We start from the raw sequence: 12,587 nt of genomic DNA, 5'->3' as shown, positions 1-12,587 counted from the left end.
AAGTAAGGGGTTCAGCCTGTAAGACCTTCTCTTCAGAAAGAAAAGAAATAATAGGCCAGGTGTGGTGGCTCACACCTGTAATCTCAACACTTTGGAGGCCGAAGTGGGTGGATCACCTGAGGTCAGGAGTTTGAGACCAGCCTGGGCAACACAGCAAAACCCCGTCTGTACTAAAAATACAAAAATTAGCTGGGCGTGGTGGCAGGCGCCTGTAATCCCAGCTACTCAGGCACCTGAGGCACGAGGATCACTTGAACCCAGGAGGTGGAGGTTGCAGTGAACTGAGATTGTGCCACTCCAGCCTGGGTGACAAAGTGAGACTCTGTTCAAAAAGAAAAAAGAAAAGGAATAATAGGGATGACTTCCTTCAATTATTTGGGCCACCCTTCTCGTTGTCTGCCCTGAGATTTCTTTCTCAAAACTACACTGGGAGAAGAATGGCTCACACAGCCTTTGGCTGAGCCAAAGGAGATAACTATAGTTATGTTCTTTCCAAGAACCCTGGCTCCAAAATGTCCTCTGTGCACTCCCCTGCAAGCGAAGGCAGAGTCTCTTTCTGAATTATGACCAGTTTGGGGAGGTGTCTCCTGGCTCTAGTCGTGTTTATTTTCAGAAGAAGTATGAGCAGGGCTGTTGAGGGGGTGGAAATTGGCCATTTCTACCTTTCTGGGGAGCGGGCCTGGAAAATTGCTGATGTCTAAGGGTGTCTCCTTGGAATGTCTTGGTCACAAGCCTAGTTCTTTTTCTTTGTCTGGTAAATATTTTTGGAAAGTATTTTCTTTCAGCACTTCCCTCCTCCCTCCCTTCGCCCCCGTAAAACCACTGAGTGAGGGCCCTCCCAGGATGCCGTCTGAGTTGCATTTTCCAGCCTAGATGCCACATGCGTCTTTTGCCTTTGGTGAACTTTAAATAGAGGAAGGCAAAGCTGAAAGGAACATTTTGTCAATGAAAGTAGCTACTGTCTACAACTCATCCACAGACCAAGAGGAGAAACGGAAAAATAGACAGCAATTACATAATAAAAGCAGTGATGATGACCAACAACAACAGATTCGAGGTCACGTTATGGGGAGAGGGATAGAGTTTCTGAGATTACGCTTGTTAGTGCCTTGCGCAGCTCTGTGTGCAAAGTGAGTCTTTCACCCCTAGAGGGCAGTCACAGCCCTCCTGAGGCACCAGTCCTTCAGGTCACCATAACGGTTCCATCTCTTCACCCATTTCATTTTTTGTTTTGCCTTCTCATGTTTTGAAAGGCTTTGCTAAATAAGCTTTGTTAACCAAGAAATAACAAATAGACTTTACAACACAACTGTGACTTTTGATCACTGTCCCTTCCAATGGGATTGTGACAATGGGCCTTCTGTTGATATAATTCTAACCAAAAATAAAACTTGCTTTGTGGTTGGTCTGCACTCCTGATAGGGGTGGATATGACCTGATAGGGGTGGATATGGCTGTCTTTCTAAGATATTGGTTAGGTCTATTATATTTACTGATGAGAAAACCTGACAAAAGCAAGTTATAAGCAATAAGTAACCTTGTTTACATTTCAGTAGTAGAATTATGGGCATTTAAAAAAAAACTCTTCTAGACTTTTCCCTCTTGATGAGATTGTGGGTAGATGTTTTTTAAAAACTAATTTGTAATTTATCCTTTTAAAAAACGATTTCATATTATATATGCATGAATATCTTCTTTAATGTCGTGGTTGAGTCCAGTCCCTTTTGATTACCTTCCCACTGCAACTGTAGTTTCTTCCACAGAGGTAACCAGTACTAGCAAGTTGCTGTGTGACTCTCCAGAAATATATCTAAAAATGTTCATCAATATTTAATAGTGTTTTGAGCATGCATCTGTAGTTAACATAATTGGTTTATGCTGTATATGTTATTGTACAACTTACTTCATTCTTTCATAGACACCATGCCATGCAAGTTCATACAAATACACATTATGCTTTCAATTTCTTTTTAGAGACAGGGTCTCACTCTGTTTCCCAGGCTGGAGTGCAGTGGCATGATCATAGCTCACTGCAGCCTTGAACTCCTGGGCTCCAGTGATCTTCCTGCCTTAACCTCCTGAAATGCTGAGATTACAGGTGTGAGCCACCATGTCTAGCCTGTTATGCTTTTAAAATCATACATCTTTCCTAAGAAAACTTTTGAGATCTGATACTATAAAATATGTTATGTATTTTAAGACACACATTTGACCATCTGTGAAACTGGGATGTGTCTTTAAATCAGTGGCATCCTAAACTTGATGAAATATAGTGTAAGACTCTCTTAATGTCAGTCTCCTATCTTATTTTGTTTTACACACAAATGCAGTAGTTCTAAGGACCTCCCCTTGTGTTACTTAATCAGCTTATTTATCTTTATAATATTCCTGCAAGGAAAGCTGGGAACAGGTATCAAAAGCCTTGTCTTGTAACTATGGAAACAAAGACACACTCTTTCCAGCCTTTAACCTGCTAAGTATCAGAGACTGAGTCAGAAGTCATTATAAAAGCTGATTCAGCTGGGTGCGGTGCCTCAAGCCTGTAATCCCAGCACTTTGGGAGGCCGAGGTGGGCGGATCACGAGGTCAGGAGATTGAGACCATCCTGGCTAACACGGTGAAACCCCGTCTGTACTAAAAATACAAAAAAAAAGAAATTAGCCGGGCGTGGTGGCGGGCGCCTGTAGTCCCAGCTACTCGGGAGGCTGAGGCGGGAGAATGGCGTGAACCCGGGAAGCGGAGCTTGCAGTGAGCCGAGATTGCGCCACTGCACTCCAGCCTGGGCGACAGAGCGAGAATCCGTCTCAAAATAAATAAAAATAAATAAATAAATAAATAAATAAATAAAATAAAAGCTGATTCAACCCTCTGGTCTCATTTTCTCCAGTACTGAAAGTCCTGGATACTTTTATATACAAGTCCACTGGGTGGGGTGGCAGGGAGTAGGGAGGAAGAAAGGAAGTCCTGAATTCAAATCCCAGCTCTAGCACTTTCCTCACTGGCTTATTGTAAAATATAGCTTTAATGTATAAAGAGTTCCAGCTTGGTTGGCACAGGGTCATTGCTCAATAGAGACTAGCTATTGTTATTATTACTACTACTAATATTATTATTATGCTCACTTTTCCTGTCTACTTATAATGAATACAGCCTACAATTTTCTGATTTTGTTTTTTAATTTTTTACTCAAGGACTAAAAGGTTTTTGAAAATGTCTTCTGGCCCATTCTAGATATTATTACATTTTGACATGCTATCCTACCACCATCAGCATGTTCTTAGATTGAATTTTATGTAAGCAAGTAAAAGAGGGTCTATGCCCTCTGGGAATTTACAGCCTAAAATGGATGAACTAGTTGGACAACCTCGGAAAAGACACGTAAACAGTTCTGAGCCCCAGTGTCCTTTTGATACCTCAAGGGTCAAAATCTAGAGAGAACTGTTTATGAACTTGGTGAGGCTCTTGAGTAAGTAAAATAAGCAAGTACATGCTTAAATCTTAGTAAGCCCATAATATATATACAGAAGTGGCATTCAGAGAGTATTCGACCCTGTACTTTTTTTTTTCTTTTTGAGATGGAGTCTTGCTCTGTCACGCAAGCTGGAGTGTAGGGGCATGATCTCGGCTCACTGCAACCTCCGCCTTCTGGCTTCAAGTGATTCTCCTGCCTCAGCCTCCCAAGTAGCTGGGATTACAGGCATCCGCCACCACTCCCAGCTAATTTTTGAATGTTTAGTAGAGACGGGGTTTCACCATGTTGGCCAGGCTGGTCTTGAACTCCTGACCTCAAGTGATCTACCCACCTCGGCCTCCCAAAGTGCTGGGATTACAGGCATGAGCCACTGTGCCTGGCCATATTTTTTTTTTTTTTTTTTTTGAGACAAGTTCTCCTTCTGTTGTCCAGACTGGGGTGCAGTGGCACAATCATAGCTCACTGCAGCCTCAAACTCCTGGGCTCAAGCAATCCTCCCACCTCAGCCTCCTAAAGTGCTGGGATTAGAGGCATGAGCCACTGTGCCTAGCATCAACCCTGTACTTTTTTTAAAAGCTGTGTTATTGTTATGTGTCTGGTGTTTTGTTTTTTTGTTTTTTTGCTTTTGAGACAGGGTCTCATTCTGCTGCCTAGGCTGGAATGCAGTGGCATGATCACAGCTCACTGCAGCCTTGACTTCCCTGGGCCCAAGTGATCCTCCCACTTCAACCTCCGTAGAAGCTGGGACAGGAGGCATGCACCACCACAGTAGGCTAATTTCTTCTGTATTCTTTGTAGAAATCGGGTTTCACCATGCTGCCCAGGCTGCTCTCAAATTCCTGGGCTCAAGCAATCTGCCTGCCTTGGCCTCCCAAGTGCTAGGATTACAAGTGCTAGACGTGAGCCACTACACCCAACCTGTGTGTTGTATTTCATTGAACCAGAAGTTTTCTCCTTGATTATCTAAAATATATCATATTTCATAAAAATGTAATATTAACATATGGCCTAGTTTTTTACCTCAAAAGTCAACTAATGTTACCAGTTTTTTGTTTTCCCTCTCAGATTTTTGTAATATATACATGCACATATGTATGTTTGTTCTTTGTTTAATTTAAAAAATGGCTGTATACTTGCTGCTATGCATCTTGCTTTTTCATTTAATATTGTACCTTGGAAATTGTTCAAAATAAGTTTATCAAGAGGCTTTCTGGGTTGTTTTTTTTTTAAAGACAGGGTCTGGTTATGTTGCCCAGGCTGGAGTACAGTGGCTGTTCACAGCTGTGATCATGGCACACTGCAGCCTCGAACTCCTGGGCTCAAGGCAATCATCCTGCATCAGCTTCCTGAATAACTGGGACTACATGTGTGTGCCACCACACCCATGTTCTTCAGCCTATTTTATGGCTGCATTGTATTTCACTCTATAGTTTTTTTTGTTTGTTTGTTTATTTTTGGGGGGGTGGGGGTTGGTTTGTTTGTTTTTTAGACAGAGTTTCACTCTTGTTGCCCAGGCTGGAGTGCAATGACGCAATCTCGGCTCACTGCAACCTCCGCCTCCCAGGTTAAAGTGATTCTCCTGCCTCAGCCTCCCGACTAGCTGGGATTACAGGCATATGCCACCATGCCTGGCTAATTTTTTTTATTTTAGTAGAGACAGGGTTTTACCATGTTAGCCAGGCTGGTCTCGAACTCCTGACCTCAGGTGATCTGCCCGCCTCAGCCTCCCAAAGTGCTGGGATTACAGGCATCAGCCACTGGTGCCTGGCCACTCTATAGTTTTAAATAATTTTTTTAAACAATATCCTCTTGGACATTGAAGTTATTTCCACCTCTTTTGCTATTTCAAATGATGCCACAGTGAGTGATTTCATATACAAATTATTTCTCACATGTGCAAGTTTGCCTTGATATACTCCTGGAAATGGAAATGCTGGTTCAGAAGCAAGTGCTTTCACAGTTTTGAAAGAAATTGCTGAGTTGGTCTCATTACGAGTTGTAACAGGTTGTGCTCCTACCATCAGTGTATGAGAGCAACGATTTCCCCGCAGCTTTACCAACACTGTATGTTGCTGAACTTTTCTGACTTTCTGTTGAATCCTTTTTCTTTGCTTTGCTCTCACAGAGGTCAGCAGAACTGGCTACAGTTAGATCACCGAGTTCTTGACCATGATTTGCCCAAGAAACCAGGCCCAACCATTTTGCACTTTGCTGTGAGGTATGTATCCACAGACCCAGTTAGCATCCCTCTTTTTTTGCTGTTATTTTTGGTTTTCGTGTGTGTTTCCTTTTCTGTTTTTTACATTTCTGGTGATTAGAGATAGCGAATAAAAAGAGAAGAGACCTATCAAAACATTATCATTTGAAAGAGATTCTCTACTGTCTTGGTCCGAGGACCAAGTTACCATAGATACTGTAGAGCTGTTTTCTTTGAAGATGAAGGATAGAGTCACCTTCCTTTATTCCTCCAAGCCTCTTAGAGCAATTTAAAGCTGAAAAACATGGGTAATATATTTTAATACATAAGCCTGTTTCTCACTCAACATATTTTTAAGATTCTTATTATTTGAAATATGACAAACATTTGCTATTACATTTTATGTAGCAATAATGTTTTCTACAGACTTGGAAATAATTGAATTTTATACAATTTGATGCCTTAATTTTAATAGAGCATAAAATACAAACAAATGCTTATGGAAATAATTAACAGTACAGGGACCTGAATTCCATTCACATGCACAGAGACTGCTGAAAATAATGCAGAGTCCTTGACTTGTTCTCTGAGGTCTGCTCGGGCAAGTCACTTAACTGTATCCTGAAATGGATGCATTCAACTAGATCAGTAATTTCTCAAATCCATTTTATGATAGAACTATTTTTTTTTAGTTCACAATCTAAAATTTAAAAAAATGTTATAAGATGTAATACCGGCCGGGCACAGTGGCTCATGACTGTAATTCCAGCACCTTGGGAGGCTGAGGCAGGTGGATCACTTGAGGTTAGGAGTTTGAGACCAGCCTGGCCAACATGGCGAAACCTCCTCTCTACTAAAAATACAAAACAAAATTAGCTGAAGTGGTATGATCCTGTAATCCCAGCTACTCATGAGGCTGAAGTATAAGGATCGCTTGCTTGAACCGGGAGGCAGAGGTTGCAGTGAGCCAAGATCGCACCACTGCACTCCAGAGTGGGCAACAGTGAGACTCCATCTCATAAACAAAACAAAACAAAACAAAAACAAGAAGTAATACCTATGTTTCTCTACCTAGCTTGAGGTGAAATCATTACTGATTGAGCTGAAAGCCCTTCTTATGTGCTGACCCCCTCTCCCTACTTTCCTAAGTTTGATGAAAAATTTTATGATAAATTTTGTTCTGTTGGTATGAAGTTAAAAATGATAAAATGAGGTAAGGTGGTAGGTTTCTTATAAATCTAGTTTCTTCTCATAAAGCTAGATGAACCTGAAGAATTGTCCTGTATTCTGAGAATATGTTAATTTTTGTTTGTTTGTTTGAGACAGGATCTCACTCTCCAAGCTGGAGTGCAGTGGTACAATCTTGACTCACTACAACCTCGGCCTCCTGGGCTCAAACAATCAGCCTCTCAAGTAGCTAGAACTATAGCCACGAACCACCACACCCAGCTAATTTTTTGCATTTTTTTGTAGAGATGAGGTTTTGCCGTGTTGTCCAGGCTGGCCTTAAACTACTGGGCTCGAGCATTCACCTGCTTCAGCCTCCCAAAGTGCTGAGATTACAGGCCTGAGCCACCATGCCTGATAATGTTCATTTTTGGAAGATGAAAACGTACTTCGTTTTATGCCATGAAGGTGTAGGTTTCATCTTTTTTTTTGCGGGGGGGGAGCTTTTTTACTGATTACCTGGCAACATTCTGTCACATTTTACAAATACTTTTAATTTTAATTGAGTCTGTTCCATGAAATTCAAAAGTATGAGAATATGACAGAATACATTTTTAAAGAGATCTTTTCTGGCCGGGCACAGTGGCTCATGCCTGTAATCCCAACACTTTGGGAGGCTGAGGTGGGAGAATCACTTGAGTCCAGGAATTTGAGACCATCATGGGCAACATAATGAGATCCCATCTCTCCAAACTTTTTAAAAATTAGCTGGGTGTGGAGGTGAGTACCTGTGGTCCTAGCTACTCAGGAGGCTGAGGTGGGAGGATCGCTTGAGCCCAGGTCAAGGCTGCAGTGAGCCTTGATCATGCCACTGCACTTCAGCCTGTCTCAGAACAAAACGGAAAGTCCTTTTTTTGTGTGAATCAATGGGGATTGTGGAGAGTTGCTGCACCATACTCAACAAATGAAGTGTTAGCCACCTCCAATTTCTTTCTTGCTTTTGGGTCTGAAATCTGGTTTAGAATATAATTTCTTTAATTAAATTGGAGTAACAACAACAAGAAGTAATTTAATTGCCAGAAGTAATTATATTTTTAAAACCCAGGAAGGAGGCAGCGTAGTAGTGATTTGTCCAGGAGCATAGCTGGTACGGAAAAGTACACAGAAATCCTAAAGAAAAAAAACACTGAGTTTCCAGGAAAGAGAGTGACATGAATGCTTGTGCCCATGGCAATGGAAAAAAAAAACCAGAACTAGTAGGCAAGAGGTTAAACAGCATATTAGTACTTAAGCAGGAGTCAGAGGATAGCGAAGTTTTAATCTTGTGTAGGGAAAATGGCCCAACATAAATAAAATATACTTTTTCAGAGAGAATTATATTATCACTATAAACATTTCAAATTATATGAATGAAATGAAAAGTAAAAATTACTCTTCACCACCTCCAACCTTCTCCTCTACCCCCGTTTCCCCCCTTCTTAGAAAAATAGGGTAAGTCGTTTGATGAATTAATTTCTTTTTTCTTTGCAACTTGGAGATCTTTCCTTGGGTATATAAAAATCTATTTATTTAAGCATTAAGGCTATTTCTAGTTGTTATTAAAATCTGGTTACAGCTGGCCAGGCGTGGTGCCTCACACCTGTAATCCCAGTACTTTGGGAGGCCGAGGTGGGCAGATCACTTGAGGTCAGGAGTACGAGACCAGCCTGGCTAACGTGGGGAAACCCCATCTCTACTAAAAATACAAAAAATTGGCCAGGCTTGGTGGTGGGCACCTGTAATCCCAGCTACTCCAGAGGCTGAGGCAGGAGAATAGGTTGAACCCAGGAGGCAGAGGTTGCAGTGAGCCAAGATCGTCACCAAAAAAAAAAAAAAAAAAAAAAATAGGTTGCACCTAACATCCTTGCCCTTTCATCTTTTGTGCACATGGTTAGTGTTTCTGTAGTGTCATCTACTCAATGAAAAGCATTATGTCTTCAGAAAATCTAACAAGTACCATCTAGGTAGTAACCAGATTTGTGTAGATTCTTTGACAGCTAATATCTGGTCTGTTTGGGGTCAGAGAATACCAAAGGAGTAAACCCTATCTCCCTTTCTGTACAGTCATTCATAAGGCACTCTATCTTCTCCAAGCAGGTTCCTGAAATTCCAGAGTGACCTGCTGCTTGTTCATGAGTTTCAGCACTTACTTGGAGTGTTATCTCAAGAGTGTCCCATAATCACTTCGCATTACTTTCCCTTAACTACTTGCATGTTTAAAACCCTTATCAAGTTTTTAATTATTCACTTAGTTCTTCCTCCCAACAGTATAGTGAGATCATAATAGTCTTTGTTATTATTCCAATTAAGTAGTTGTTTTTACTCCAATTTAATTAAGGCAATGATAAAGGAAAAGCACATGCCAAAGAATTTCGTGAACTGACCGAGGTCACTGTGGAATGTAGCTGGTTCTGTGGAGGTCTTGCAAATGGGGTTGTTTTGTGCTCCAGTGAAGTGAGTTGCTCCTCAGAGGGTCTCTAGCCTCCTATTTGGAGAAAACAGAACTATTGGTAATACTTCTATCCCAGTAGACACCATCAACAAATCTCCAGGTTGCCTGACTGACTGAAGAATAGACAGCCAAAGATAGCATTTGGTTCTGTCTTGATGTTCGCTCATTTTAGGAGCCTCTGGAAGTGCAGGGGACCTCTTTTGAGATTGGGGTCCTCACCTCTTGGGTCAGCACAGTACTGCTGCATGCACTGGAACATGGAGCACAGAAGCCTCTCATTCATGGACACTGAGGTGTGTGGTCACCAAATAGTTAATGCACAATGAAAAAGAAGTCCCTTCAGTGATAGCATAAAGCATGTGTACTGCTGTTATTTTCAACGCAAACAATTAGAAGTCCTAATGTCAACAATGAAGATAGGTTCAGTAGGTTATGGTGGCACTTTTATAGTAAGCAATGAATCACTTTAACAAAAGAGATTAGATGAAAAAGTACATTGCAATTCAGAGCTTCTCCAGAAGGAGAGGCAGGGCATATCTGAATCGTCTTGGGAAATTTTTCAAACTACACGTTACTCCCCTCCAACTCCACATTCCTGGCCCAGATTCTGATATAGTGCCATGGAGGAGGGAAGGGTGCATTGTCGAGCCCTCTCTCCACCCCTCCTCTTATAAATCATTACTTTAATAAGTCAGTGTTATCAGGGATGTTGTCATGTATCTCATCGCTCATGCATCTTAGGAGAAAAGATACATTATATCTGAAAAAGATAGGAAATGAGTGTCCTTCTGTAAAACAAAGATTACTATTTATGCCATGGGAAGTTCAAGTGATCATACTGAGGTTTTTTGAAGTTGGTATGTTTTATAAACATATATAGATCTATAAATACTGAGAAAATTCCTGGAAGGAGCTACACCAAGCTGTGAAGAAACATTTCTTCCTTCATTCATTCATTATGTGTTAGAGTTTTGCTACGCTGTGCTCTGCCCTATTCTAGGTCTGAGGACCCAATAGTGAAGAAGGCAAAAATCTCTACCATCATAGTATGCATACACATAAACAAATGCATTCATTATATAATAACAGTTTGTCCATTCATCTGATAAATAGTTGCTGATTTCCTGCTACGTGCCTGGCCCTGTACTAGGTGCTGGAAATCTAGCAGTGGTAGAAGAAAATGACAAAAATCCTGCAGCCATAAAGCATACAGCCTAATGGAAGGAGACTGACACTAAGTAAAGTAAACCTGCAAAGCATCTTATGTGAGGGGTTATGGAGGAAGTTCCATTAGGGAGGAGGAAAAGGGAATATTAGCAAAGCCGGGGCTGCAATTCTAAATACAGTGGTCAGGGAAGGCCTCCCAAAGAAGTTGGCATTGAGCAAAGGCATACAGGAGATGAGACAAGGACCCAGGACCCAGGCCCATTTCTGGGGAAGTTTCTTCCAGGCCAGGGGAACAGCAGGTGCACAGACAGGTTGGCAAGAGCATGCCTGGTGTGTACCAGCCCCTGGAAGGAAGTCATGTATCTGGAGAGAACCTACAAAAGGGAAATGAGTAGGAGTTGGCATGGGGTTGGCCTGTAGGGCATTGGGGCCTACAGGTTTTGAGCTTGAGAGTATAACCAATTTCCATTTTAAACAGACTCACTCTGGCTGCTGGGTTGAGGACAGACTGGAACGGGGCAGGAGGGCACAGCAAGACCAGTTAGGAAACTGTTGCAATGGTCCAGGCCAGAGGTGAGTGGGGTGGACCAGACTGAGTCTCACTCCACATTCACCGGAGATGGTACAAGTTGGTTATGAGAATTGAAGAGAGAGCAGAGGATACAAAATGATTTTGCAAAACATGCAAGTGTAAGGAATTTTTTTTATTGTAGCATTTATGAGAAAGAAAAATTCCATGAGATCTTGCTCTCAAGAAGTTTTCTCTCTACTGAAACGTAGCATAAACTCTGCAGCAGGCCCTAGGCTATTTGACAAGTATTGTCTCATTTACTCCTGAGCTAAACCCTGAGGTACTACAGATTTGAAGGGTTAATAAATATCTGGTTTATATTCCCCAGGATAGAGGGAGCAGCTCAGAAACATGTGCTGCTTCTGCACAGAGAAAAGAAAATATGTAAAGCAAAAGCATGTAGTGTTCCCTTTATGACTTCAAGATTAAACCTTTGTCTTCTTTTTTCCAGTTATAAAATCTCAAAGAGGTGTGCTAAATATGTGTGTGACCTCTGTGTGTATAGACGCACCATAATTTATTTAGGTACCATAATTTATTTAACCAGTTCTCTATTTCCATAGGAGTCCAAACTCCACCAGGTTTCTGGGGGACTTCCCCAGGCTGGGGGTTGTTATCTGGTTGCCATAAATTGTATTCCACAAACATATGGGCCTCTTGGTAATGCAGCCCAGATGTGAATATTTGAAAGGCTTGACAGTGAGGAGCAAGCAAGCATTTAACTAGGAGTGCAGGGCCTTGGCGTGACCTCACTGGAAAAGCTCATATTCCCTCAGAGGAGGGCAAACTGAGGTGGCTCAGGCCAGTACCACCTTGTTCCAGTCAAAGCCAGAATCTTGGCTTCTTTCATCCCCCTTATTACTTGTTTTGTTTTTCATTTCAATTGGTCTTCCCTCTTCTTCTCCCTTCTTTTCCTCCTCCTCTTTCCAAGTCACTTTTGCTGGGTCCTAGGACTGCATGTGTCCACTCAGTGGTACCCTAAAGCGTTGTCTGCCACTCTTAGGGCTGAGAAGAACTCGCTTTCCTACTGTAGTAGGAAACCCGGAGGCGGACTGCTCCCTCTAGGTGAAAATTGCTACAAACATGGAGCCCTTGAATTCAAGACTGCTGACTGCCTTCTCATCACTCCTGGCCTGGTCTTTGGAACGTTAGATCTTTAGAAAGAGTTTAACTCAAGGAACATCATGACTACAACCCATGAGTCCTCATCATTCCACCAGAATTTTTTAAAGAGAGCCAAATACACGTGACACATAAAGACAGACTGTAGTAAAGAGGGAGACTTATTGACATGGAAAGATGCTCCCAATATATTCTAGATGAAAGAAGTGGACCACAAAACGTCCATGCAATATGATAACACTCTATGTAAAATATTGTATAAAACATCTGTACAGATAGAAACTAAGTTGAAGATGTTAACAATAGTTAATCTCTAGGTAGGAGGATTGTAGGGACGATTTGTATTTTCTTCTTTTTCGCTCATCTGTGTTTTTTCCTACAGTGAACATATTACTTGAGC

The 12,587-nt window shown here is 41.6% G+C and overlaps 1 protein-coding gene across 4 annotated transcripts in view; it reads left to right on the top strand.

The window, feature by feature from the left end:
- FRMD4B (FERM domain containing 4B) overlaps positions 1 to 12,587 on the top strand; it is a 360,856-nt gene that overhangs the window by 222,722 nt on the left and 125,547 nt on the right. For all 4 annotated transcript variants that reach the window (XM_033210405.1, XM_033210403.1, XM_033210404.1 and 1 more), the window contains one exon: positions 5,598 to 5,690. In XM_033210405.1, the coding sequence (XP_033066296.1) occupies positions 5,598 to 5,690 (93 nt within the window). The remainder of the gene's footprint in view (positions 1 to 5,597; positions 5,691 to 12,587) is intronic.

The sequence above is a fragment of the Trachypithecus francoisi genome, unplaced genomic scaffold (genome assembly GCF_009764315.1).
Source record: "Trachypithecus francoisi isolate TF-2019V2 unplaced genomic scaffold, Tfra_2.0 Lachesis_group0, whole genome shotgun sequence".
NCBI classification, from domain to species: Eukaryota; Metazoa; Chordata; class Mammalia; order Primates; family Cercopithecidae; genus Trachypithecus; species Trachypithecus francoisi.
Note: the sequence above shows the minus strand (reverse complement) of the source record. Positions and strands in the feature narration are given on the sequence as shown.